Genomic DNA, 26,748 nt, shown 5'->3' with positions numbered 1-26,748 from the left:
ATAGACCGTGACGTCACATGTAAACAAAAGACTCGCGCTCTTAGGAAAAACACCCATACATCACTTTTACAACATCAATTAACCTTCTTGATGTGGTGTTATTTTCAAATCTAACTGTCAGGAAAAAAGTATATATCTCATCCATTCAAAACTTTTCAGTTATGTATTATACTGTAACATTCTTAAACGCTACTGCAATTTGTCAACTGGTGTTCATCAGAGAGAGAGAGAGAGAGAGAGAGAGAGAGAGTCATTCACATCTCGTAACATCTTGCACTCTCTCACTCTCTTACTTCCTGTATCTTGCGTTACCATAGTGGGTGACAGATGGTCTGGTGTGGTGGTTGTGGTGGCGATGGTGGTAGTTGTGGTAGTGTTGGTAATAGTGGTATGAGGGATGATTATGCCAGTAGCTGAAGGGGTAGTGGTAGTTGTGGTAGTGATGGTAGTTGCACTAGGAAAGAAGGGTGTTGTGGTAAGCTGGTAGAAGTGGTAGGAAAACTGGTAGGTGTGGTAGGAATGGTGGTAGTTGTGGTAGGAATGGAGGTAGCTGTGGTAAGAATTGTGGTAGTTGTGGTAGGAATGGTGGTAGCTGTAGCAGAAATGGTGGCAGCTGTGGTTGGAATGGTGGCAGTTGTGGTTGGAATGGTGGTAGTTGTGGTTGGAATGGTGGTAATTGTGGTAGAAATGGTGGTACATGTGATAGGAATGGTGGTTGATGTGGTAGGAATGGAGGTAGTTGTGGCAGGAATTGTGGTAGTTGTGGTAGGAATGGTGGTAGTTGTGGTAGCGGTGTAGCTGGGGAAGTAGCTGGCGGGTAGAGAAAGTCCCCTATCTCACTCCCATATGCATAAACAGGTATACACACACACACACACACACACACACACACACACACACACACACACACACACACACACACGCATAAACAGGACTATACTAAACACTTGCGCACACAGTTCCAAACACAAACACTCACTCAATCACACTCACAAACGCACACAATCACACACGCACGCAAAAACACCGTGAGTGGATTAAGCCCTACTTTATCGACTCTCTCTCTCTCTCTCTCTCTCTCTCTCTCTCTCTCTCTCTCTCTCACACACACACACACACACACACACACACACACACACACAAGGGTTCACAAGACGCTACCCCTTCCCCTAGATTTCTCTTCCCACCCATCATCTCAATTTGACTCTCTCTCTCTCTCTCTCTCTCTCTCTCTCTCTCTGTAGTAATGCAAAGACAGGCATCAAACTATTATTATTATTATTATTATTATTATTATGTTTACTACTACTACTACTACTACTATTACCAGCACCATAACAATAACCGTACAATCATCATCATCATCATCATCATCATCATCATCACCACCACCACCACCACCACCACCTTTCCCACGTCACAATTTCCCTTCCGGCGGATTTCCTCCCCGTCCCCCTCGTCTTTCCCTGGTAAACAAGTAAACAAGAAGGAAAACAACATCGCAAACAAATAACTAAAAACGAATCGACAGGTAAAAAAAAGTGGATGTATTATAACTTGTAAACATACGAAAATGGATAGACAGATAGATAGAAAGACAGACACAGATAGAGACAGCGATAGATAGATATATAAACACAGATTAGACAGATAGATATAGAGACAGATTGGTGGAGGGTTAGACTGAGGGATGGTTAGACTGGTTCAGATAGATAGATAGACAGGTACACAAAGATACCCATTCAAAAATAAAATAAAAAGTTGGAATGAAGAGTTCCAGCATTTCCTTTCAGGCGCCCTAACACACATTCGAATATTCAGCAGTAACCGATAATTCTTGTGCCCACACTCCCCGACGTCACACGGTTCAGTAAATAAATAAATGAATAAATAAATAACAATCTGTCACGTATTAAGAAGAATAATGTAACGTTCTTGCTAATATTCTCTAATAAATCTAATATTCTCTGTTTCTCAACGTGACAAGAGGTAAAGCCTTTTGGAGAGAAAACAACTTCAGTGGCGAAGTCAGTCACTATCGATGGGGAGTCAGGGTGGAAACAAGCCCCCCCCCTTTTTTTTTTGGGGGGGGGACAATGCTACACAATATACACATTAAATAATCCGAAATTCAAATAAGGTAGGTCAGTGCAGGGGGGCGGGCATGGGTGTGTCCGCCTCCAGGTAGCTACGCGATGATACAGACAGGATAAGAAGTAACAGGTTCCAATTTCTCCTCCAGTAACCCGATATTTCTAAGAAGTGAGCTAAAAGAAAGTATAGTTGTGATTTAAGTTGCAATATTCTTCCTCTCCGGTTACGTACGCCTCTAGCGGGTAGTGACGCGGTGGGAGGCATTTCCCGCCATTAATAAGAAAAAAAAAATACATAAGGGATGACGAGCCTAAACCCGACTTTCACCAACAACCCACAACACACTCTAAATCCCACATCCTTCCTTTCTTTCTTTCTTTTTTTTTTTTTTTTATCATTTCCTTCCTGTTCTTCATCTTTCTCGTGTGTGTGTGTGTGTGTGTGTGTGTGTTTCCATGAGCTTCTTCCTTCCAATAAATCGCGCTCTTCCTCCGTTTAATTCTCCCGTGTTTTCCCGCCTTTTTTTCATCTTGTCTTCTTTTTCATAATCTGGGTACTTCCTCTTCTGGCCCTTTTTTCCTCTGCTTTTCGTTCCCTTCCTTTTCCTGTACATTTTCACCATTTTTTCACCTCTCCTTTACACCATGGTTTTCACCTTCCTACATCGCGTACTTTTTTGTCATCCGTTTGCACCCCATGTTGTTAATTTTCTGGTTTATTATTATTATTATTTTTTTCATTTCCCTGGGACTTCTTTCCTTCTCGTAATTAGCTTTAAACCCACGCTCTCCCTCCTGGCGGCAGAGGACGGTGTGACATGGAGGTGATTTGTTTGTGGCCACCCCTTAAGAGACAGGAAGGACAAGGAAAATAAACCACAGATGCCTCCCATGTCTTTCGTTGTTCTTGTGAATCAAAGTCTGATTTACGAGTGGGAGTGAATTCAAGTCGGTTTGTGAATCCGGCCCCTGGAAATAGTGGCAGTAGTCGTTCTAACCTCAGGCTCATCTGAACGTGAACCCAGTGGACTGCAGGACTCGGGTTTAACTTGCCCTCTAGCAGTCTCACCGTCCTCCTCTTGGGAAGTTGAGAAGTTACCGAGGGACTTTAGTGTAACCGCAGTAGAGCCGCATGGTTGAATCAGTGCCACCACATGAAGGCACCTCTTTCCAACATCCCTCGGCGTTTGGTACAACACAATGGCCCATCCATTACATTAGCACTGATATCTTCCCTAGTGAGGCCGCTCAGGGTCGTTCTCACCAAACAATGGCAGGAATCCCAAGCTTAACACCAATTTTCTGCAATAACGCTGGGAAAATACACGGCCCGGCTGGTATTCTTTGAGCAGTTTAGCCATCCTTCCGTCTGAGTTTCATTTCTCAGCACATAACTATGAAAACTGAGGTTGAAAAATGAAAAAAATCTAAAACTAAATAATAATAATCAATATCAGTAGCTCATATTAAATTAATAATCAGAGGCAGTAGCTAAAAACAGAACATGACTTTACGAAAAAAAAAAAAAATCATCATGGTTTTATCTTCTCATGTTCATATTACCATTCTAACCTATGTTTTCACATTCTCATGGGAAAAGTGGGTTATTTGGGACATAAATCAAAGGAGAAAAAAGTTCCAGGTACAATTACTGTCCATATTTGCTTTACCCCATTTCAAGGTGCTGGAGAGGGATCCCGACATACGGTGGCACTGAAACAACTATATGGCTCCACTGCCTCGTTTTACAAATGTCCCTCAATTTCCTCCCTATCTCCCAAAAGAAGGATGGTGAAAAGCTAGAGAAGGGCACCTTCAGTGTGAATTCTAACGGTATCAGATTTCAGATGAGCCTGGGGATACTACCACTACTACTACAACTTTCTACTATTCTTACTACCTTCAGCCAATTTTATTAACTACGGAGAAACCCTCGTAAAGGCGAGGTTACAAACAGTCTCCACCAACCCTTCTACAATCTGATTTCTCCCTCTTGGCTCAATGAAATCATCTGGAGGAAGCAAGAATATACGGTAATTTAATGTACATCATCAGACTCGAGAGTTTAACATTAGGCGAGATGTTGCTACACAAACCATCATTTTTCCGTCCCTATTTTCTGTTTTGTCCCTTCCTTTCTTTATAACTTTTATATACATGACTTTGTGATTCAAGGTACAGTTTGTCTACCTTAGCTTGGCTGAGATTTTTGTCATTTTGCTGCTTATTTCCCACTGCTAAATGGCAGAAGGTGACGGGCACCATATTCTGGTGTTACTCTCTTTTACACCTCCGTGGCAGAATAAAACAATACTGAACTACAACTCTGCATCCTTCCCATAACACTTTTTTGTAACTAGGATCACATCTCATTTGTTGCAACTTGGCACTGATGACGGAGAGATGGAAATTTGAGGCCAATGTAAAGTGGACAGAATACAGAAAAAAATAATGTTTTAAATAACGAGACAAGACAAGAACTAATCATATCCTTTCTCCCTGCCAGGCTGGTGGTAACAACGTGTGTGGGTGTGTTGGCACAAGAGGTCCACACGTCCCAGCTCAACCAGTCATCCCGCCCCACAAACTACCGCCTGGTGCTGGGCAAGACTGGAGGGTACGCCCGTCTGATGACACCCCCACCCTCTCTGCCAGCCCTCACCCTCTCTGCTTGGGTCAACGTCACAAACTTCCCACATGGCGTGGCTCCGATCCTCACCGTCGTTTCACCCGATGCAAGGACCCAAACAGCATTCTTCCTGCGGCATGATGGTTTGGGGGTCCTGTGGGGTGGTCCGACTGCCGCCCCTCCCTACCTTCTAGACCAAGTTGACCGGCATCCTCGCACTCACTGGTCACCAGCTGAGGTCAGGACAAAGCGGGATGCCAAAGACTACAGTGGGGGACTTGGGGACATTGTTGATATTCTCGCCGACTCAAGAAGGGGGCGCTCCTATGACACCTGGACTCCCTATGGCTTTGTTGACGTGGATCAGATGGGTGTGGCAGACCTAGAAGCGGCACCCTCCTCCGGTGGCCAAGACAGCCTGCACCTCCTGGCTACACGTCAGGGTCTCTCCCGCTCAGAATCCTACAATGACTGGACTAATGTGCCTTACGAGTTAACCATGTTGGAGAGTGATCCTTATGAGCGCCATCTTGCTGAACGTCAACCATCTAAACCATACGAGCACCGTCAGATTAACCCCGAACCCAGGATCATCACCGAGCCTTCAGGAGATGATGACTTTGTTTTCTTTAATTGGAACATTCCCGCAGCGGCACAAAAGCAGACCATCCCCCAGTCCCCTCACCAGTGGTCTCCCATATGGGACACAAAGGAGACACCAACAGTGGACAAAGGAGATCAAACAATTAGCATCCCAGTAAGTACCAGCAATAACAGGAGAACATCAGACTCAGGTAGCTCAGGTTCCTGGTCAGCCCAAGTAACAGAGGTGAAGCTGAATGACGACAATTGGAGACCGCAGCGTGTCAGACCAGTTTTCACTGTAGTTCAACCCCCAAGGTCCCCATCCAGACCTGTCACTACTTCAACCCCTCGACCACCAATCCCACCACACTACATGACGACAGAGTTCCCAACAACGCAGGCATCAACCCGTGGAAAGCCAACAACAATTTCCCCTAAAAGATTTCATGTCCCAGTCCAGACTTCCAAGCACACCCCAGCTGCATCGACCCCAGTCAAGGCAACTTCCATCCCTTACACCAGTGCCCCCACCACCTCAATCCCACTCAAGATTACCTCACTGCCTTACAAAACCACTGCAATCCCCTTCAAGACAGTCCAAACCACGTCCGTTCCATACAAGAGCTCCCGTTACACCACCCGCCGCTTTACTGCCCCTCCCACAACTCAACCGCCAAGAAAACCAACGAGCCGTAAAGATCTTCCGCCTCGTCACAACAGCTCTCCATCCCACCTTGTCACCAGGATGCCTCTGTGGAAGCTCATCAAGAACCCTGGCATGGCACAACATCACAGCAACCAGACTTCACCAAGACCAACAACCAACCCCTCTGTGCCACCTATAAATACAACACCTGAAACAACTACAACCACAACTGCCAGACCTCATACAAAACCTGCCCCAACTACTAAAACCACAACCACCACCACAACCACTACTACTACTACTACCACCACATCAACTACTCCCAGGACAACACCTCCAGCTACCCCAAAAAAACAGGCATCAACCAAGCTAACCAGCCTGCCCTCATTCCAGCCACTCCCACAGGACCCACCAACAGAAAAACCCAAAATCACTGGCCAGAATTCCAAGGTTTCAATCTGGACAAGTGGTGGGTCAATCCAGAAGCAACACAAAACCCTCGGATACCAGGAAAAACACCCAAGCAAGCCGCAGCAACCAAGTGGGCCAAGTGGAGTCCTAAATGCCATAAGTAAGCACAGGTCAGTGGAAATCATGCCCTACCACGTTGACGAATTTCACCGGGCCATGAACCGCGGCCCACTAGTTAAGGATGGAGACACAGCAGTTGTTTACTCAATACCGATCACCAATGTGGAGGCATTTAATGCCATGTACCAACACTATCAGGAACAGGAGGCATTTTTATCTTCCTCCACACCTGCTGCAGTTGTTCATTCAGCGAAAGAGGATGAAACTAATGAGAATGACATTGAGACCACAAGTAGCAGAAGCAGCAGTACCACCCTGAATGAAAGATTTACCACCAAGTACACTGAGTGGCCAGAGGAGGGAGTTAAGGAAACTCTGGCCCCAGGAATCATCAAGGAGACTGAGGCCGTCATACCACCAACCGAGGAGCCACTGCCACCAACACCTTCCCGCAGCGACATCCCCATATCAGAAGATGCCGCTGGGATGATTTATGTGAAGCCAGAAGCAGATAAAGGCACTGAAGGCCAGGTATACACTGTACTAAAACCAGGAAATGGGGAAGCTCAAAGTGAGAGTCAACCCAAAAAATCTTCAGCGCCTGAAAATGTAAAGTCAGACAACATTAAGGGAACCACATCCTCCTCTCAAACTCGCTATACTATCCCAGACTTTGTCTTTCCATCTTCAAAAGCACCAACAACATCCAAGGAGAGGATAGATATTCCTCCTCTACGAACTTCAGGTGAACAAAGTGACATCCTCGTTTCCTCAACTGCTGACACTGTCCTGAGATCTGCTGAAGAATCAAGCAAACCACTAGTGTTTGAGGAAGGCACTGTTCTCCTCCTGCCAAAGCCTCTTCATGTCAAGCTAGCAGAGACACTAAATCAACCCCCAGCACAGGAACCTGATGTATACACAGATGAACAAAAGGATGGTTTACAAAACTTTTCCAATGCACATCAAGTCACCCATCCAGCTAACACTCATCACAACCTGGACGGGAAAATACCAAGCTCAGCTGCAGAAGCCAAAGTCAACAGTGAGGGAAGCAAGCATTACCATCCTGCTGAGAATGGTGAGGACACAGTGTTTTCAGTGGATGAGCTTTATGACTCTCCTGGGGTGCTCAGTGTCCAAGATGAACCCTCATCAGCAGGTCACTACCAGGCACCTGCACATCTCTACCATGAACAGCTACCACCACACTACCTTACCCCCCTTGACCTGCCTCGCCCCATCTCCCTCCCTAAGTCCGACCCAACCTCCCGCCACGACCAAGGGGATAAGATTGTATTCAGTGCAGATCCAGATGAGCTGATCAAACAAGGGCTCCTCCCACAACCTGTTCACTATGTCAGCACACAAGAAGAGGCTCAGAAATGGATGCAGGAACAGTACTCATCACAGGAGCAGGTAAAGGAGAGGGTCTTCACCGTTGATCCTACAAGAATCCTAAACACTGAACCAGAGGGCCCCAGTAAAGCAGTGGCTGAGGAAGGACAAGACTTTAACTTTAAGAAATTACCCTACAATTTCCAACCAAATCAGTGGTACCACTTGGCCTTCTCCTGGAGTGCCCTGGATCACCAAACTTCCGTGTTTGTGAACGGCCAGCTGGTGGGCACTTTAACTGGGGTGATGCTGGGTCAAGAGGCACTACCAGGAGGGGGACTGACTGTGATAGGTCAGACACTGCTACCCGACCTCACCGACTTTGACTCAACCTCACAGTTTGTTGGGGAAGTCTCAGACATCAATATCTGGAGTCAACGGCTTGGTGAAGAGGCAATCCAAGCCCTCTACAGGTGTGGGAGACTTCAGGCATCTCGTGCTATGAACTGGAAGCGGCTGTCTATGCGATTCTACAATGACGTGTACATTGAGAAATCGGAAACCTTGTGTGGGGCATGAAAATAATTATGGAATGCAGCAAAGTGTCTGCAGAACTGAAATAAAATATTACCACAACAGGAAGAGAATAGAAAAGCTGAAGAATTCACAAGTTATCCTCCTCCTTAAGTGCTGAAACAAATGCACGGTAGAACAGTTCCCTTTCTTTCTTTTTTTTTAACCGCAGGTCGGGAAATTAAAAAAGAATGAAAACACAGACATCTAGTAAAGTGTGAGAGGGTCCTTATGGGGATCATCTGCTTTGTGTTGGTTCAGTGCAGGATGTAGATTGGTTGTGGTTCTCAGTGTGCAATAAGGGGCAGCTTAAGTATGGATGACACCATTTCCAAGTGAATCTAAAGCTATTTTTCTCACCACCTACATATATAAATAAACATGAAAGAAAGTATAAAAATAAAAGACTTTCAGCGACAAAAACACACATGAAAAAAGTGCAGGGATAACTAAAGACTTTCAACGTGCAGGTCACGTTGGTGATTTCTACCAGGCTTTTAGAGCAGTATGCAATTACTGAAACATACCAAGAAAAACTCCCCACATTCAGAATCTAAAATGCTAATATATACTATATATATATATATACTGGTATAAATATATATATAAAATAAAAAAAGTCACAAGAATTAACTCAATTTTCAAAACACATTCAAACACATCCATGCATAGTATAAAGTTAGCACAAGTATGTGCTAAAGTATGTATTGGTTCCAATTTGCCTGATGACTGTAGAAGTTCATGCTATGTATCACCCTTTTTTCTGTTAACTTCTATGCAAATGACAGAAATAGCATCACTTAAGGTTTCAATTATGCATATAAAGATGATCTGCCAATTTACAGCACCACATGTATAAAAAAAAGTTGCAATACTTTTAGAACCCATCCCTGACACACAAGTCACTGTGAATTCCTGTGACTGCAGCAAATATGCCAGACTGTCAACAATGCAGTCAACAGCAAATGTATAATTGTTAAGTTGTCAGTATTTATAGATACAGTTTTTTCTATATATTTTTTTTTATATATCCCCGTTCTTCCTGCTGTCTGTTGTTATTAAATGTGTAGAGTTAGAGCGAATAGTCTCAAATACTGTACCCCATTCTCCCTGAGGGCCATCATGGATGTAGGAAATACAGGCTGGTCTGTAAATAGAACTCCACTAGAAACTCAATGCTGGCAGTATTTGCAGTATCCTATGTGTTGTGGGGATGGCTCAGTCTGCTAGTGTGGGTGTAGTTGTGGCATTCGGAGTAGGGAATGAATACATGATGCAGGGTAGATATCAATAACAGTGGCTGAGCTGCCCCCACAACACACAAGAAATCGCCCAGTGGAGTGGACATGGAGCATTATATATGGACCGCCCTGCATATCAAAAGGTGTATGAAGCATTTACTCCAGCTGGACAAAGCATTTTTTTTTTTTCCCCACAACAATGTATGCTACTTATGATTTAAGATTTTTGTATTTGCTCACTTTCCACAAACCAACCAACCACTTAACTGAGATGATGTCTTTTTAATCCATTTTGCTACAACCAGACAATTTAAACTTTTCAAACTGGACGGGCGGTTAGGTGTAGCCTTTGTCAATCCCTCTGGTGCTGGAGGGGAGTGCCCTCTCGTGGTGGCACTGATTTAACCGGTCAACCAATTTCCTTCAATTTCAACCAATTTCCTTCAATTTCAACCCATTTCCTTCAATTTCAATCGATTTCCTTCACTTTCAACCAATTTCCTTCAATTTTAACCTATTTCCTCCAATTGTTTCATGATGCTAGGACACAGGCTGAATATTTTTTATTGTGTTAGCATTTGTACGAGCTATAATGAACATGTAAACCCAAACTACTGTATCATGTATGTGCAAATCATCTTCTCGTGTGGGATCTGCCCTAACTGAAATGGCAATAATGTAGAATGAAGTAAATGTGTAGGAAGAAACAGTGTGTGTGTCTTTCTCTCCCCCCCCCCACTTCAAAATATCAGCTTCATCATCATCATCATCATCATCATTATCACCATGCTAAACAAAAGCCCCACCATTTAAAAGGCATGAGAAGGATCAAAACATAGAAACAGGAATGGCTTGAAAAAAAAAAAAAACATATACCTATCCATTATTATTCTATCTGACCCATCAAGAGTATAGAGGCCCTGGGCTAGGCTACTCAGTCCAGATATTTAAGGAGACCAGTTACAATCCCTGAGTGGAATTACATAAGCAACAAATCCCAACCCTCCCCTGAACGTAAACAAATATGAACCACATCTATTTGAAGTGGTGTTGATTTGCTAGTTCCATGGTTTCAGTAAAAAAAAAAAAAGTGAAAATGTATGAAACAGATGCACCACAGTACATATAATCTTGAAATTTATAGGGGCTAGGCATCCAAAACTCCTGCCAATACTGAAAACTGCCACTACCCCTCATGGAAGGTAATTTTTTCCTATGACCTAAATTTATTCCACACTTTGCTGATAACCACACCAAGTATCCACAGTCATTAATCAGAATTATGCACAACTTTACAGCTAATTCCTCTCCCTTCCCTTCAACATTATAAACAGATGGTACAACATGTATAAATATATACAGACATGTATAAAATGAACAGTACAGTAATAAGATTAGATGTAATGTAAAATGAAAATGCAGAGTAACTGTGTACTCACCATGTTAGGGATGTATGAATATGTACTATACTGTATATAGTATGGCAGCAGCAGCAACAACTCTTTTAGCACAAATTCCCACGACAGCAACAACATTATCATCATCATCATTATCACCATCATCCAGACCTCCTTTCCCAACCAACTGAATTTAAATAACAGATACAGAACAGCAACCACAAATCTGTGAAATAACTAAAACCATGAATGACAAATAAGCAAATATGAAAGGTGCAAGTAGAGCCAACTTTACATAAAACACAGCTCAGCAAAAACGTCAACAAATGATGCTAATCTATGTGAGGATATCCCAATATTCCCCCTTCTGCCTTGTATCCATAAACTCAAAAAAGCACGAGAAAACAACAGTGAGCTAATGAAAGTTTAGAAATGCAAAAAAATTCTAGAAATATACAGAAGGATACTCTGAGGTTAATTTTTCAGAGATTACATGAAGCTGAGTTTTCCATAAATGAGTCCATATAAAAAAGAAACCATTTATTAATGTCAATGTAACCTTAAAACATAAGCAGTAAGGGTGTTTCCTGTGGACCTATGTAAAAGGATGGAGTGGGGGGGTGGCAGGAACTTGCATTCTCTCACCTTCCAGTTTCACTTACTGGCAAAACTTCAACCTACCTCATCCCATTCTTGGGTGGGAAATGAGGTCCGCATGATGATGCAAACAAGACTACCTTCTGTTTTTACTTAGTGGCAAAGCTTCAACCTCACCTCATTCTTACATGGGAAAAGAAAAATCTGGATGATGATGCAAAATGGAGACAATCTGTACACCAAACTATCACCTCCACCTACCTTGAGCGCAGCCTGAGCGACGAGTGAGAGTACCCGAGCCTGTCGTGCCCTGGTGTCATCGCCACACACCCGTAACAGTGATGCCAGATGAAGCAAACGAGACCAGTGACGGTAGCCACCCTTCTTGGCACTCAAACACTCAGAGATCAGACCCAGACGATCCTCACATAGACGAACTGTATGAATAAATAAATGAATGAATGGATGGATGGATGAATGGCTCTCAACTGCCTAGAGGATGTAAACTTGGAGGTTGTAATGTACCTAAGTATCTTTTAATCACCAAGGTAAATTTGATATTCACTTCCTTGTTATCTTCTTGAATCTAAATAAAGTACATTTTTGCCCTCTAGTTCTTTCTATGTGCATCAGAATATCAACTGGCAGAGGATTACTATAGAGTCAGTACTAAAAGCCTTTCAGGAATATATCCATCCATCCATCCATCATCCAATCCTATGTTGCCCCATGAGAAGCGTAGAAGCCCAGGGCTAGGCAGTTGGTCCTGACATTTAAGATGAGAATGACCAGCCTCACTCATCCCTGAGTGGCATTACATGAGCAATAAACCCCAATCACCCCTTGGATATAAATCTTCACCGGTTCAATCCGACTGGAGCACAATAATTACCCACTAAACCACCAGGCACAAAAATTTGGTTATATGGTTACTACCCAGCATAGTAAATGGTTTCCTGGTGTACAGGAAACCATTTGGCTTGTCACTCAGTGTGGAGTCACCCACAGACAGAAGGGAGAGGAAAGAATGAAGGAATGAAAGACAGAAGAGGGAATGTAAAGTCACCCGTGGGCAGAAGGAAAAGAATGAAAAAAAGACAGATGAAGATGGAAGGAAACAAGGATGGAGGAGAGGACAGGGCAGACACCCGAGAGCAGCCCTACATTAAGTGAGTGAATAATAATAAAAATACAGACACAATACTACCTACATAGTACAATTGTTTAATGTGAAGACACAGAATTTAACCTTCTTATTTCACTGAGTTTTTTCTTGGTTAAACTGTTGACTACAATAACTCTCTCTCTCTGGTACCCTAGATTTCTCAAAGCAGCTACAATGAAATAATCTGCTGTTAGCCAACATTTTATGCAAAAGCAGGTGACATATTTCACAATTAATGAGTTAAGTGACACCTTACCTTGCAGAGGCAGCTTGTGGATGGCAAAGTCAGGAAGGATTTGAAGTGCTGTGATGAGGTCTTTCTCTCTCTTTATGTCCTCATTCTCACACTCAATCAACCGCAAACACAGCCTAAAAATGTAAAAAAAAATCTCATATAACTACAGCTTACCATTACACTAACTTCAATAATAAAATTACCCTCAGATCCTCCAAACAAAAAAATGTAACAGAGACATCAACAATACTTTTACATCGTCATCCTGACTAATTTTTCCACCTATGGATGCTGTGAGGCAGGTTCTAGAAAGAATGAAATGAGAAAGAACAATGGAGAGAAAATTATCAACAGCAGGCCCAGTGATATGGATCAGACACTCATACACACACCACGTAAGGCATCAGAATCCTGGCTCTACCTCATTCCTTCATCCATCCTACCCCATCCATCTACCATCCATCCTACACCATACATCTTACATACATCCTACCCCATCCATCCTACACCATACATCTTACATCCATCCTACCCCATCCATCTTACATCCATCCTACCCCATCCATCTTACATCCATCCAACCCCATCCATCTTACATCCATCCTACCCCATCCATCTTACATCCAACCTACCCCATCCACCTGACATCCATCCTATCCCATCCACCTGACATCCATCCTACCCCATCCACCTGACATCCATCCTACCCCATCCACCTGACATCCATCCTACCCCATCCACCTGACATCCATCCTACCCCATCCACCTGACATCCATCCTACCCCATCCACCTGACATCCATCCTACCCCATCCACCTGACATCCATCCTACCCCATCCACCTGACATCCATCCTACTCTATCCATCTAACATCCATCCTACCCCATCCACCTGACATCCATCCTACTCTATCCATCTAACATCCATCCTACCCCATCCACCTGACATCCATCCTACCCCATCCACCTGACATCCATCCTACCCCATCCACCTGACATCCATCCTACTCTATCCATCTAACATCCAGCCTACTCTATCCATCTAACATCCATCCTACCCCATCCACCTGACATCCAGCCTACTCTATCCATCTAACATCCATCCAAACCCAATTTTCCTGTATTTCAGTTGGATGGACAAGAGCCAAAAACAGAAAAATGAAAACACACATACCATCAGATGTAAATTTCTTTAAAATCACTTGTCCTACCAAGCAGCTACCAAGAAACATATTACTTTGCTCTTGTATAAACTTTGAAGATACTGATCATGTAGGAAATGATCCAGACTGACAGAAAACATATACAGTGTACCAGTCATTACTACAATAAGAACAACAAAACAGTATGAAAAATAGAAAACCAATACACATATAGCCCAGTGATGTAACCCAAACAATCATTCACACATCATCCCAGCCTTCAAAATCACAATGAAAAACAATATACATCAATATATACAAATGCTCTCACAAGGCAAGATCCATTGCAGTGTCCGTGTGGCTCTCGGAGGAGTTGCAGTAGTGTGTCGCGGCCGCCACTACCATCTCCACAGCACGCAAGAAGGGTAACTGTTGCAGGTAGGGGTTGTTGACGGGTGAGCGGTCTGGCCGAGTCTCCAGCAGCTCCCCGGCCAGCTTGATGTCCTCAGAGTGGCCGGAGCAAAGGAGGGCCTCGGTTATTTTCTGCGGGTACAATAAAATGAAACAGAGGACTACACTACCTCACTAATCTTTATGAGCTGTTTCCTAAGCTATCTCAAAATCATCTAGTGACAGTGAGATTTAAATTTACAGAGATGTCACAGTACTAAAGGGGCTGATGTACTGTATACTGTATTGCCTTAAACCCTACCACTACAAGCCCTCTTCCCATCATCATCATCATCATCATCATCATCATCATCATCATCATCATCGCCACCATCATCACGATCATCATTATCATCACCATCATTATCATCTTTCTCATCATCTCTGTGGCCTCTTTTTCCCACTCAAGAATGGGGTATGGCAGGGTCTAGAATGAAGGGGAGGAGAAAGCATGATAAAGGGAGAACTATCACCAGTATGCCCAGTCCAATGCACAAAACAGGAAGAATGAAGCCTTACACTCTTCACTGCAGGCGGTCATTCATACACTACTGTAGACAAAATCATATGGTGACAGCAAGATGTGTAGTAGTAGTAGTAGTAGTGGTAGTAGTGGTAGTAGTAGTAGTAATTGCAACCCTAAGCTCCTCTGAATGTGAACCTGATGGACTGCAGACTGAAGCACAAGAAATTACTGTGCTGAACATATTACCAAAGACTGCGCCAAGTCAATGTGTACCCCATCAATACGAGATATTCCCCCCCCCCCCAGAAAAAAATCACACTTCTGGGTTAATAGCGACTGTTCCTAACTTTTCCACTGTCTGCAATCTTTTATAATAATAATAATAATAATAATAATAATAGCAGCTAATAATGCAGGTTTACACTAACCTCAAAGCACACTTGTGGCTGTAAACATGTGAACACCTTCTGCTGCAGATCCAACATATTATAAAGCAGCTTGCGCCAGTCCTCGTCACTCATTCTTGGCTCTCTGACAAAAATCACAATGTTAGTGACACCTGGCAAAATTCATAATCATCATCATCATCATCATCATCACTATCATCATTGTCGTCGTCGTCGTCATCATCATCATCATCATCATCATCATTATTTCAACTCTAATCCCTATCTAGAAGCCAGAAAGAGTAAAACTATATCTCAAGCTACTAAATTCTGTACACTGCCTCACCTTCTGGCTGCAGCCCGTGTCAGTTTAGTCAGCAACTGGCAGACACTTTCCTCATCATCCTGTAGCTGTCGTAGACGTCGTGGAGTGACGTTGACACCGTGGTTACTGAGGACCTCAGCTGCCGTCAAGTGAGCGTCAAGAGTGTCAGCCAGGTCGTGGAGGTGGGACAGATCTTCACCATCCTCCTCTCTGTGGTGAAGGACAGCAATTATTACTTACCTACCTATCTGTCTGTCCATCTATCTATCTATCTATCTGACTGTCTGTCCATCCATCTATCTATTTATTTATCTGTCTGTACATCTGTCAATCTATCTACCTCTCTATGTATACCAAGACATCTTAATCCTGAAAGAGATGCCCACAAATGAACTGCCTCCATATCACCGTGTTCTCCACTATCAGCCTGCCCTCTCTTCAACTCACACGCTCTCACTAATTTATCTCTCTGCTCATCCCTCCATCTCTTCCTTGGTCTCCCCCTATCCCTCCCCTCTCCACCTCACTCACCTAGCCAGTCTCTCATTCTCTATCTATCTATCTATCTATCTATCTATTGCCAGATGCCTCAATCCCATTTGGGGTGGCCACAAACAAATCGCCTCCAAGTCGCCCTGTCCCCAGCCATTTCACTGCCCTGCTCCCAACTCACACCCCCATCTCTCATATACCTCTCCACCCCATCCCTCCATCTAATCCTTGGCCTCCCCCTCCCTCTTCCCCCCTTCACCTCACTCACATACACTCTCTTCGTTAGTCTTTCACCCTCCATTCTCTCCACATGGCCAAACTCCATTCCCTCAGTATGGCCAAAGCTTCATCTCCCATACCAAATATCCCTATGATCAAAATGGGCAGAGATCCATAGCATGGCTTCTTAATCACCATGGAGATACAGATCGGAGGATAAGTTTACTGTGACTGCCATAATTTAAGGTAGGGCTGATGAATAACTATACATGCAAAGGTAATAATTAAATAGAGTCTAAAACCTGATACACTCTGGAATGTACCCTATATTACAAGCTATACTCCTTATACTCTAACCTGGGGTAAATTTACCACCTCTATCTTGAATACTTAGTTGTAATTAGAGATTAACATTAGAACATGAAGATAGTCATGAAGCGACATGGAAAGGATGCAGAGCCAAAGTATTGTCTTATTCAGCAACCGAGCTACATGAAATAAGCTGCAAAAAGACAAAAATCTGGCCCACGTTAGGGTAAAAATGAGTATGTTTTTTCTCCATATTCAGTGATGTAGATTAAGCTATCTTTTAAGGGTTACCATAACTCTTTCACTGTGATGACAACTTTATAAAGTTTAGTCTTGCCACTATTAAAAGAATTTATTCAGTGAAAATAGAGAAAAGGATAAAGAAGGCTATATCCAACCCCTGAAGTACAAAAAGTCATCAGGACATAAATAAAGTCATCAGGACATTCAGGAACAAACTTAAACAACACCACTGTATTGACGTAATTATGGGTTATATTATACCGTCTCTCCTAAAACAGTGTACTCACCCAGATCCTCGCTCAGGCAGACACTCGAGTATGGCAAAGGCAAGAGGTAACTGGTCCTCGCGCTCACAGGCGTACACACATTCCACTGCTGCGCTCATCATCTCGGCTGCTGATGAGATTATTGGTGCATGCTGATCTGGTCGTGAGTGCTGAAAACAACTACCAGTATAAGTATAGTAGTGGTAAAGCAACAGGAAGTAATGTATACAGTGAGTCCCATATGTTGCCTTTTCTAATATCCTCCCTGTAATTTTGTCCAAAGTAAATTTCAAAAAGCTTGCCTATAACAATGAATTTACAGTAATGCACAAAAAGACTGCCTATTAAAGTTCCACTGCTACATATGAAACTGACTTACCAATTACCAGTATGGGTTGTAAGAAACTGACATAAACTGAGGACCTATAATGGAAAACAACTATCTACAGTTATTGTAATTATACTTCAATCAACTATACTGTACAGTCATAACAAGAAAAAAAAAATGCTAAAAGTTTATTCTGCTTAAGAAATTAAAAGAGCAACTATAAACTCCTCACCTGCAGGATCTTGAGTGGCAGAGCCAGATCATCCCTGGCAATGTTTACCATGTACTATTGTGGACTCTAATATCGATCCACTGCCTCACAATAAATAGCAAGACAGTGAACAATGATTTTTAAAACTCAGTGACACTATCTTTGAAATCCAATAAACTTTTCTGAATACTGTGTTAGATTTTTGCAATTCTCTGACTAAAATGTCGTGGAATGATATTCCTGACCTCAACTGTACAGTACATATGGTAGTAAGCTGAACTAAACAGTCTGGCAGTAGGAAAAACACATGAGAAAAGGTGTCATCTTACTCAAAGAATTATATACTGTACATTAGGAACTGCCATGGCCTCACCTGTATTATCTTGAGTGGCAATGCGAGATCATCCTTGGCGGTGTTAACCATGTACGTGCGTAGCAGTGTCTGGGAGCTGCCTGGGTGCCACTTTTCATACCGCACCAGGAATGGAAGAAGCCACTGACGCACATTCTGGATGTAGTTGTCACCAGTGCTCTGACAAAGGGAAAACATCCCCATCACCATTATCATCATCCCAACTCCAATTCCTATCCTAATTTATCAATTCATAGTCCTCATTCTCATTCCAACCCTTATTTCCATCTTAATTCATCATCATCATCATCATCATCATTCCAGCCCTACTTTCAACCCAAATTCGTTGTCACCATCAACATTATCAAGATCACCATCATCTCGATCACCACACGGTACATATCATCACCATCATCATCACCCCAGCCCTAACTGCTACGTAAGAAATGATGTATGACAAGATCCAAAAAGTAATGAAAAGAAAAAGAAAGCAAACTCAGTATACCCAATGAAATAAGGTGCACAGCCATTCAAAAACAATTAAAACCTTCAGAATCTTGGTTGCACTTCAAAGAGGTGTTTGCTGGGAGGGCTTAAAATGTGTAAATAGGATGGGGTGATGTTAATTGCCAGGGTGTTTTTATGACATGTAAGTAGGTCTTGAAATGTCACATATAAAACTGTACAATTAATACATTTCCAGTTTATTACATGAACTACAGAAAATAATAATTCTTCTTTTTTATACATATACGATACATAAATGCATCCCTGACTCCCACCAAGGAGCTACTGTATGCCCTAAAAACTAGCATCATCCAATCCTTCTTTCCTCCTTGGGAGTATAGGGGCTTGGTGTTAGACTACTCAGTCCATACAATAAAGGGGAGTGTCCAATCACAGCTACATCCAGTTGAAGAGCCTTAACCCACTAGACCATGACACATTCATTTGTTGGCTACATCTTTATACCCTGTAGCTTACTGTAGTACTTCTGAGTACTTTACTATACCCTTCTGGTTCTAAATTGGCCTAAATCTGCCATCTCTCCATCTTCAATGCTTAGTTACGATAAACAGATTAACAGAAGAATAGATGTTAGTCACAAAGCAGTGCTATCAAACGGATATATGGCCATAACATCTTTTTCTGCCACTGAACTATGTGAAATAAGCTACATAAGGATAAAAATCTTGGCCATGAGTGAAAAAGTACAACAGTTTACTGTAAAAATCCTAGGGGCACTCACTGATGACATAAGCCTGGTGATCTTGTCAAGGTCAGAGAGGTCAAGGAACTGCTGAAGAGACATGTGGGTGTGGCCGGCCTCGTACACCATCACCTCTAAGGAGTCCAGCCAGTCATGCAGTTCCTCTAGGTTCTGTGGGGGGGATGGAGAAAATTTACTATCATCACCAGCATCATAACCATTACTATTATCATTATCATCATAATCATTACTATCATCTATAACTCCTGCCTAAAAGATGAATGAGGTAGAACCCAAAATCAAAGAAACAGTAAGCACAGGGGTACTACAAAACAACATACCAAGTGAAAGTAGCCTCATAGATAGATAGATCATCCCAGACCTATTTTGTACCCATAAAATGGCATCAGGTAGAACCATCCACTCTTTTTTTTCTTGGGGGGGGGTACAGTATATACTGTGTGCACTTTACATACCAGCTTGCTCCTCCATGCCTCTGCCTGCCTAGCTCTGGCAGGTCATAAGATGTGTCAAGTTGTCTGCACATACTTTCTTATTGTTTCTTTATTGATGTGCTTCACATACCCCGGCCAAACAGACCACAATAATGATAACACTTTTCTCTGCTCCTACCTCTTATGCCTCTCTCTCTCTCTCTGCTCACGTATAGTATGTCTAGAGCTGCATCTACTAAGTGGCTCTTGCTATCTCACATACACCTGCCATACAGACCAAACTACACTGTACTCTTTTCACTTTAATTTGGCAATGAACTGCCACCTCTCCATCTTGAATACTGAGCTGCAACAATAGATTAATATCAGAATGATGGAAGTCAGCGAGAAAAAAAAAAAATGCTAACAAGAGGACATACAGAAACACTACTGCCATATTCTTCTAATGAGTCGCATAGAATAAGCTGCATCAGGACAAAAATCTGGCTAAGTTAGGTGAAAAGAGTATAATGTTAAACCTCTACGATCAGCTCTTACCTCCACACCCCTCTCTCTGCCAAGCTTCAGCATGTCAAGAGCTGCATCGATGAAGTGACTCTTACTCTCTATCTCCTTGGCTCGTTCCCTGTACCACTGGCTCACCACCTCGCCCATCAGCTCGGCACCACGGAACTGCTCTAGGTCTGGATGCTCTGCGTAAAGGAAGGCTGCTGGGTCCCTCTCGTCCTGATTTACAGCATTCCTGATAGGGCAAAGTACACTGAACTTTTTGTTATATCACCGCTATCATCATTATCACCACCACCACCATCATCACCATAAGCACCACCATTATTATGCCAACCCAAAACTACTGCAATTCTCATTTGAAAAACAGGATAAAGCTGGAGGTTGAAACAGAAAGCATAAAACTAAGAGAAACCAAACTGCACGTCTAGTAAAACAGGCCACAAAATTATTTACAAATCACTGGAAGGAGACATATTCGGGATGTTCACTAAATGTTAAGGCTTACAAGAAGTAGAAATTGGACTTACAGAGATACAACAACATTCAGCAGGATTGTACGGAGAATGTCTTTATTAAACCATGAAAGAATTAAAGAGAGAGAGCTATGCAACTGTCTATATGATGGTTCGGTGAAGGCAGTAATTTGTATGGCCGAAAACACTTCCACTCACCTCTGGGAGATTCAAATCACTGAGCATAAGGCATGGTTGTTACTTCTTCCTGAATACAGCATTCTACCACTATATTATCAGACGTTCTAACCTCGTATATCCAATGAAGTATTTTACTGCTTTATATGTACTGTATGTTTACCGTATGTTTATATTTATTTGTTTACTAAATGTTTATGCAGTATTTATATGTTTACTGTGTGCTTATGCTTATGTTTATGTTCTTATATTTACTGTATGTTTAGGTTTAGGTTTAGGGTCTTATTTTACTGTATGTTAAAGTTTAGAGCTTGAGAAATGCCTCTCATACCAAAGGGGATGATGAGGACTAAACCAGTAACTAATCCCTCCGTCAAACACCCCACCAGTTCAGAAAGCATCCCTTGAATTAAATAAAACTGCCAGAATCTAACACAAATAAGATGACTGAACAGGTTAGCAAAGTGACACATGAAAAACAAATTCATAACCTTTTTTACCTTAACTTGACCCAGATTTCTGTCTTTTTGTAATTTAATTCACATAGCTTAGTGTTAGAAAAAGACAATGCTATGGCTCTACATCCTTTCCACAGCACTTCTTCATGACTAGAATTCTATTCTAATGTTAATCTATTGTTACAGCTCAGAATCCAAGGAAAGATGGCAATTTTAGGCCAAGTTAAAGTAAAAGAAGGATAGTAAACTGTAACGGTGCCATAACTGACCTGCACACGGGGTCCTCACACCAGTCTTGGTCGCGAGGCTGCTCCTGTTCCCACATAAACACCTCAGACTCCTCACACTCTGGCAGCAGCGACCTGGAGTGTATCATCATCATCATCATTATTATTATTATTAAAACCTTCATCAATGTCACTATCATTAGCATCACTGCTGTCACTGATACATTCTTCATCATAACTATCATACCTGTTCTTGTCATCATCATCATCATCATTAAGACTATTATCATTATCATAATCATCACCACCATCATTATCATATCACCATTACCATCATCACAATGAGGGAGGGGGGGGTAAGTTTGGGGGAGGGTAGTGAAATGGCAGGGGAGAGAGCAACATGGAGGCAATTTGTAAAGATATCTGGTTATTGACTGATACACAGACAATGAATATGACAACAACAAAGATGATACACTTTAAAAAAATAAAACTAGGCACAAAACAACCCACCTATACTCAAATGGAGACATGGTGGCAGGGAAGTTAGAGAGTATTGGAAGTCTGTGGGGTAGAGTCTCGGCTCCGTGATATGTAAACATGATGTCCACCGCGCGCCAGTCATACCCCCTTGCAAACTCAACTGTGGCAGCGACTGCGGACTGGGACCGGAATTTGTCGAAGAAGGCCGCATCGTAGAGATCAGGGGCTACATGAGCACCTCCTAGCAAAATCTGAGGGAAGCATCACTGTCATCAGTATCAACACACTTTTCTATCTATAGCCAGATGCCCTAATCAGGTAAGGGGTGGCCACAAACAAACTGCCACCATGTCACCTTGTCCCCTGCCATTCTGATGCCCTTCCCCCAGCTTACACCCCCCCCCTCTCACAATTACAGTATTAATATTACTACCACTGCAATCATCATGATCACTGTCACCACTACCACATCTTTTTAAATTCTTTATCAATAATACCATCACAGTCATGGTAATCACTGTCACCACTAACATGCCTTTTATGTTATTATCACTACTACCATCACAATCATTGTCAGAGCAACCAACACATCCATCATCATCATCATTATAATCAATAATATCATCATCAAAAGCATCACCTTCACCATCATGAACCACCATCGTAAACATAACTCTAATTTCCACAACTGAATGGGATTACTAGGTTCATCATCATTATCATCATCATTTCTGGTTTTAACTGTTCTCTATACAACATGAGTCAGACAGGTTCATATGACAGCACTCCTCCAACTATACTCTTTTCACCTTAACTTGGCCCAGATTTTTGTCCTTTTGTAGCCTAATTTTCGTAGCTCAGTGGACGAAAAAACACAACAGCTCTACACCCTGTCCATAGCACCTCTTTGTCACTTCTGTACCACCATATTCTAGTGTTAATCTATTGTTACATCTCAGCACTGAGGATGGAGGGATGGCAATTTTGGGCCAACATGGAGTAAAAGGGACATACGGTAGTTATGTTCTGTCCCAGCTCTCTTGCAACACCTCTACATCTAAGGCCGGCACATACGGTCTCATCCTATGTCTTCCTTGGTCTACCTCTTCACTGACACACACACACACACACAATACCTCATAAGTAGCCAGACGGTCGAGGTACGTCAACAATTTCTGCCTGGCACGAATGACTGTCTTCTGCTCTGCTGTCAGGTTCTTGAAGTTTATCTGAAAAATATAGAACAATTATCAAAACAAAATAATGTGTATTTATACCCTTCCATCTGATGACTTACCAATATATACAGGTTTACTTTTCCTGCCTCTAAACGATTGCATTTTTGTTTTGTTTAATTTTGTTTATAAAAGCTCCAACATGCTTGCATGCATTGGCCTTGGTCACAAAATGGCAGGTCTCCCTGTTGCTCGATCTCTAGCAGCCTCTCTATTCATTTCCTTATCCAGTCCCTACATTCTTCTTAGGAAGAATTGGAGCTGGAGTGTGACACCTGCATGTGGTGACTGCCCAGTTATGCAACCAGTCCTTAATTCCCTCCCCATCCCCTGAACGGAGGACAGTGGGCTGCAGGAGATTGGCAACTTCAGCCTGCAGTCCACTGGGTTCACACATTCAGATGAGTCTGGGGTTTGCAACTACTACTGTTACTCTGGAAAGATCTCTTGTACTGAAGGTATTAATGAAAGATGTACTGACTGATGCAGAATAACAACCAAATTAAACTGAAATGCTAAATTCATTATATATATAAAAAAGGCATACATCCACAAACTCTACAAATACACAGAAAAAACAAACCCATTCATTATTATCACCATTACCCCTGGGTGTTATTATTCTCACTCAGCCACTCCCACAACTTGAATGTTAAGTCGTCACTGTAAATAACTTAATGAGCCTCAGTTTGAGGAAGGAATGAGTTTTCTTGCTTACTATTTAAATCAACCCTCCAATCTGACAACACTAAGGGGAAGGAATGAATCTCATCGGATACCCTTCAAATCAACCCTCCAATCTGACTAAACCTGGCCATCAAATAGGCTTAATGGGGGGAGGGATCTTTGCCGGGTTAGAATAAACACACTATAGGTGATAAAATGTTTACCTTCGAGAGCAGCTGGTGTTTCCTCTTGAGTTCTGCCGCCTGCCTCTCCTGTATCCTCACCTGGCTCTCACTCGGGTCAAGGTCTAGACTGTCCTCGTAGTCAAGGGGAGAGTCACATGTCACCCAACGCCCATCATCACCCTCACTGCCCAATGCCACTACTGCCTGTTTGGGTACATCATCATCATCATTGTCTTATAACTATTGTTTTACTTCATCATATCACCATAATTTTTTCTTACATCATTATCAATATAATTAGTCATACATCTTGATCATCATCATCATCATCATAATCATCCTTACACCTTCTTCTTCATCATCATCATTCATATCTTGATCCTGGTTAGGTAGTTTTGAAGGGATTCAACCCCCTCCTACACTCCTCCCTTACCCATGTCCCCTATCCTCCAGTTCTCCCTACGTTTCCTCCAGATCAGTGTCTCTCGGCCTCTCCAACTTTTCTCCCTCACTTATATCTCCTTCTCCAATCTCTCCCCACCCATGTTTCCCTCAAGTACATCTCTCCCTCTCCCATATCTTCCCCTAGTATCTCTCTCCTTTTCCGATCTTTTCCTCGTGTCTCTCTCCCTCTCCCATCTCTTCCTCAAGTGTCTCTCCCCCTCTTCCATCTCTCTCTGTTTCCCATCTCTCCCAACCCACACCTCCCATCTCTTCCCGTCTTACCTCCAGGTCGGTGCCTCTCAACCCATACACCAGCAGTTCCCTAGCCGCGTCTATGTTCCCTGGCACCCTGGTCAGACACTCGGATAACACCCACGTCCGCTTCTTGATCTTGGCCAGGTAGTCTTGGATGGTTGCCACTGTTACCTCTGTGCATCGCCACTGCTGCTGGTACACTCGGTCACAGTCCAGGCTGACGGTGGATTGGTAGATCAGCATTTGGTCAGCTCATGCACATACAGCACACCCTTTTACTGTGACTTGGATGCAATTTTGAAAACTGATTGTTTAACAAATTTAGCATTGAAGCGATTGTATAAGCAAGAAAAACGACTACATGGCAAGAAATCGGGCACACAGAGATCATAAAAGATAAAAAATCATAAAACAATAAATATCCTAAATTCTGGCTGATTGTATAAGTGAGAGTGCATACTGAGCAATCACATAATATGGGTGTACTGTATCATCAGTTTATTTTTAACTAACAGAATTAGGCTGCTCCAACCAAGTGATTATGAAACTGAGGTAGCATGACATTAAATGGGCTTTACTTATGAGGTAAAAATGGGTCTCCTTGGTAACCAGTACCTGTCAAATCAACTCTCCAATCTGACCACAATTGTATTGTACAAATGAGTCTTCTTTGTTACTAGTCAGATCAAACCTCCAATTTAAGAACACTTGGCCATCACCTGAGCTGAATGAGGTTAAAGATCTTTCTCAGATTAGAGAAACTGCAGTATAGTGATCCAAACTTATCACAACAAACAAAGGCAGATGAAAGGTGAAAGGGAGAGAATCATAACTATCCACAACAAACCTAAACAAACCTACCCATAGCTGCGTGCAAGGGCAAGGGCTTCCCCATACTCCTCGTTCTCTATCTTGCGATCAAAGAGTTCCTCCGGTGTGGTGCTCTTCAAACACAGCAGGCGGTACGTGCGCTGGAGAATCCTCGGGTGCTTGCTTGATGGACGAAATCTGCGTGAATAAAAAAGAGAACTGAATATAACGAAATTATGAATGAGCTGACTATCAATTTTGTAATGGGTGTCAAATCCACCATATGCTCCTCTGTACAAAATTCATCAAACACACTCGATCCTCAAGTAATAATACAAGTAACATACATCATAACACTGAATAAGAATGTGAGACCGAATAAAACAGTGCATGTAAGTGAGGTGGAAAGGGAGAAGGAGAGGCGGAGACTGATGGAGAGAGAAGGTAAAGTATAAGTGTGGTATGAGTTGGTGGGAGGGAAGCCCAACAGCAGAGGACTGGACAACATGAAGGCAATTTGTTTGTGACCACCCATTTCAGACAGACAATACTTAAATGCTTAATGGGTATTCTCACCTCTCAGCATCAGTGACCCAGTAGAGGGCACTCTTAACAAGGCGGCCAGAGCGCTGAAATGCAGACAATTCCTCCTCTTCATCCGAGTCTAGGTATTCCTCCTCCTCTTCCTTTCCCTCTTCTTCCTCCTCTTCCTCCCCACTTCGGCTCCTCCTAGGGCCAAGTGTGAGGCGTTTGCTACTGACTCGACTCTCCGCCTCCAAACTTAAGAACGCTCGGTCATATGCACTGCTGATCTAAGGGATGAGTCATGCACACGATCATCATTTTGTCATTATCATTATCACTTTCAAAATCATCATTATCATCATCATCCTCATGAATTTCATTACTATCATTACCATTATCATCAACATTATCATCATC

General features: G+C 42.6%; 2 protein-coding genes across 2 annotated transcripts in view; one reads left to right on the top strand and one right to left on the bottom strand.

The window, feature by feature from the left end:
* The window catches only part of LOC145392217 (NBAS subunit of NRZ tethering complex-like), a 96,214-nt gene that overhangs the window by 62,784 nt on the left and 6,682 nt on the right, over positions 1–26,748 (bottom strand). Inside the window, exons 10-25 of the mRNA XM_080266669.1 lie at positions 26,383–26,618; positions 25,858–26,004; positions 25,024–25,213; positions 24,337–24,501; positions 23,348–23,440; positions 22,242–22,462; positions 21,771–21,863; positions 20,421–20,625; positions 19,468–19,599; positions 18,240–18,398; positions 17,349–17,497; positions 15,820–16,008; positions 15,516–15,618; positions 14,503–14,714; positions 13,052–13,164; positions 11,892–12,067 (exon numbers count right to left, since the gene is read on the bottom strand). Of these exons, the coding sequence (XP_080122795.1) occupies positions 11,892–12,067; positions 13,052–13,164; positions 14,503–14,714; positions 15,516–15,618; positions 15,820–16,008; positions 17,349–17,497; positions 18,240–18,398; positions 19,468–19,599; positions 20,421–20,625; positions 21,771–21,863; positions 22,242–22,462; positions 23,348–23,440; positions 24,337–24,501; positions 25,024–25,213; positions 25,858–26,004; positions 26,383–26,618 (2,583 nt within the window). The remainder of the gene's footprint in view (positions 1–11,891; positions 12,068–13,051; positions 13,165–14,502; positions 14,715–15,515; positions 15,619–15,819; positions 16,009–17,348; positions 17,498–18,239; positions 18,399–19,467; positions 19,600–20,420; positions 20,626–21,770; positions 21,864–22,241; positions 22,463–23,347; positions 23,441–24,336; positions 24,502–25,023; positions 25,214–25,857; positions 26,005–26,382; positions 26,619–26,748) is intronic.
* On the top strand, positions 2,165–8,455 carry LOC145392042 (uncharacterized). The gene is made up of 2 exons (XM_080266499.1): positions 2,165–2,184; positions 4,600–8,455. Exons 1-2 carry the CDS (start codon positions 2,165–2,167, stop codon positions 8,399–8,401), a joined length of 3,822 nt encoding a protein of 1,273 aa, XP_080122625.1. The 3' UTR covers positions 8,402–8,455.

The sequence above is a fragment of the Coenobita brevimanus genome, chromosome 21 (genome assembly GCF_032717465.1).
Source record: "Coenobita brevimanus isolate Jiangsu-jjx chromosome 21, ASM3271746v2, whole genome shotgun sequence".
In the NCBI taxonomy this organism is placed as follows: domain Eukaryota; kingdom Metazoa; phylum Arthropoda; class Malacostraca; order Decapoda; family Coenobitidae; genus Coenobita; species Coenobita brevimanus.
This window is presented reverse-complemented; position numbering and strand designations above follow the sequence as displayed.

Coding starts and splice junctions, on each gene's coding strand:
- LOC145392042 (XM_080266499.1), top strand. CDS start 2,165: ATGGGTGTGTCCGCCTCCAG. Junction 2,185..4,599: donor ATGGGTGTGTCCGCCTCCAG/GTAGCTACGCGA, acceptor TCTCCCTGCCAG/GCTGGTGGTAACAACGTGTG.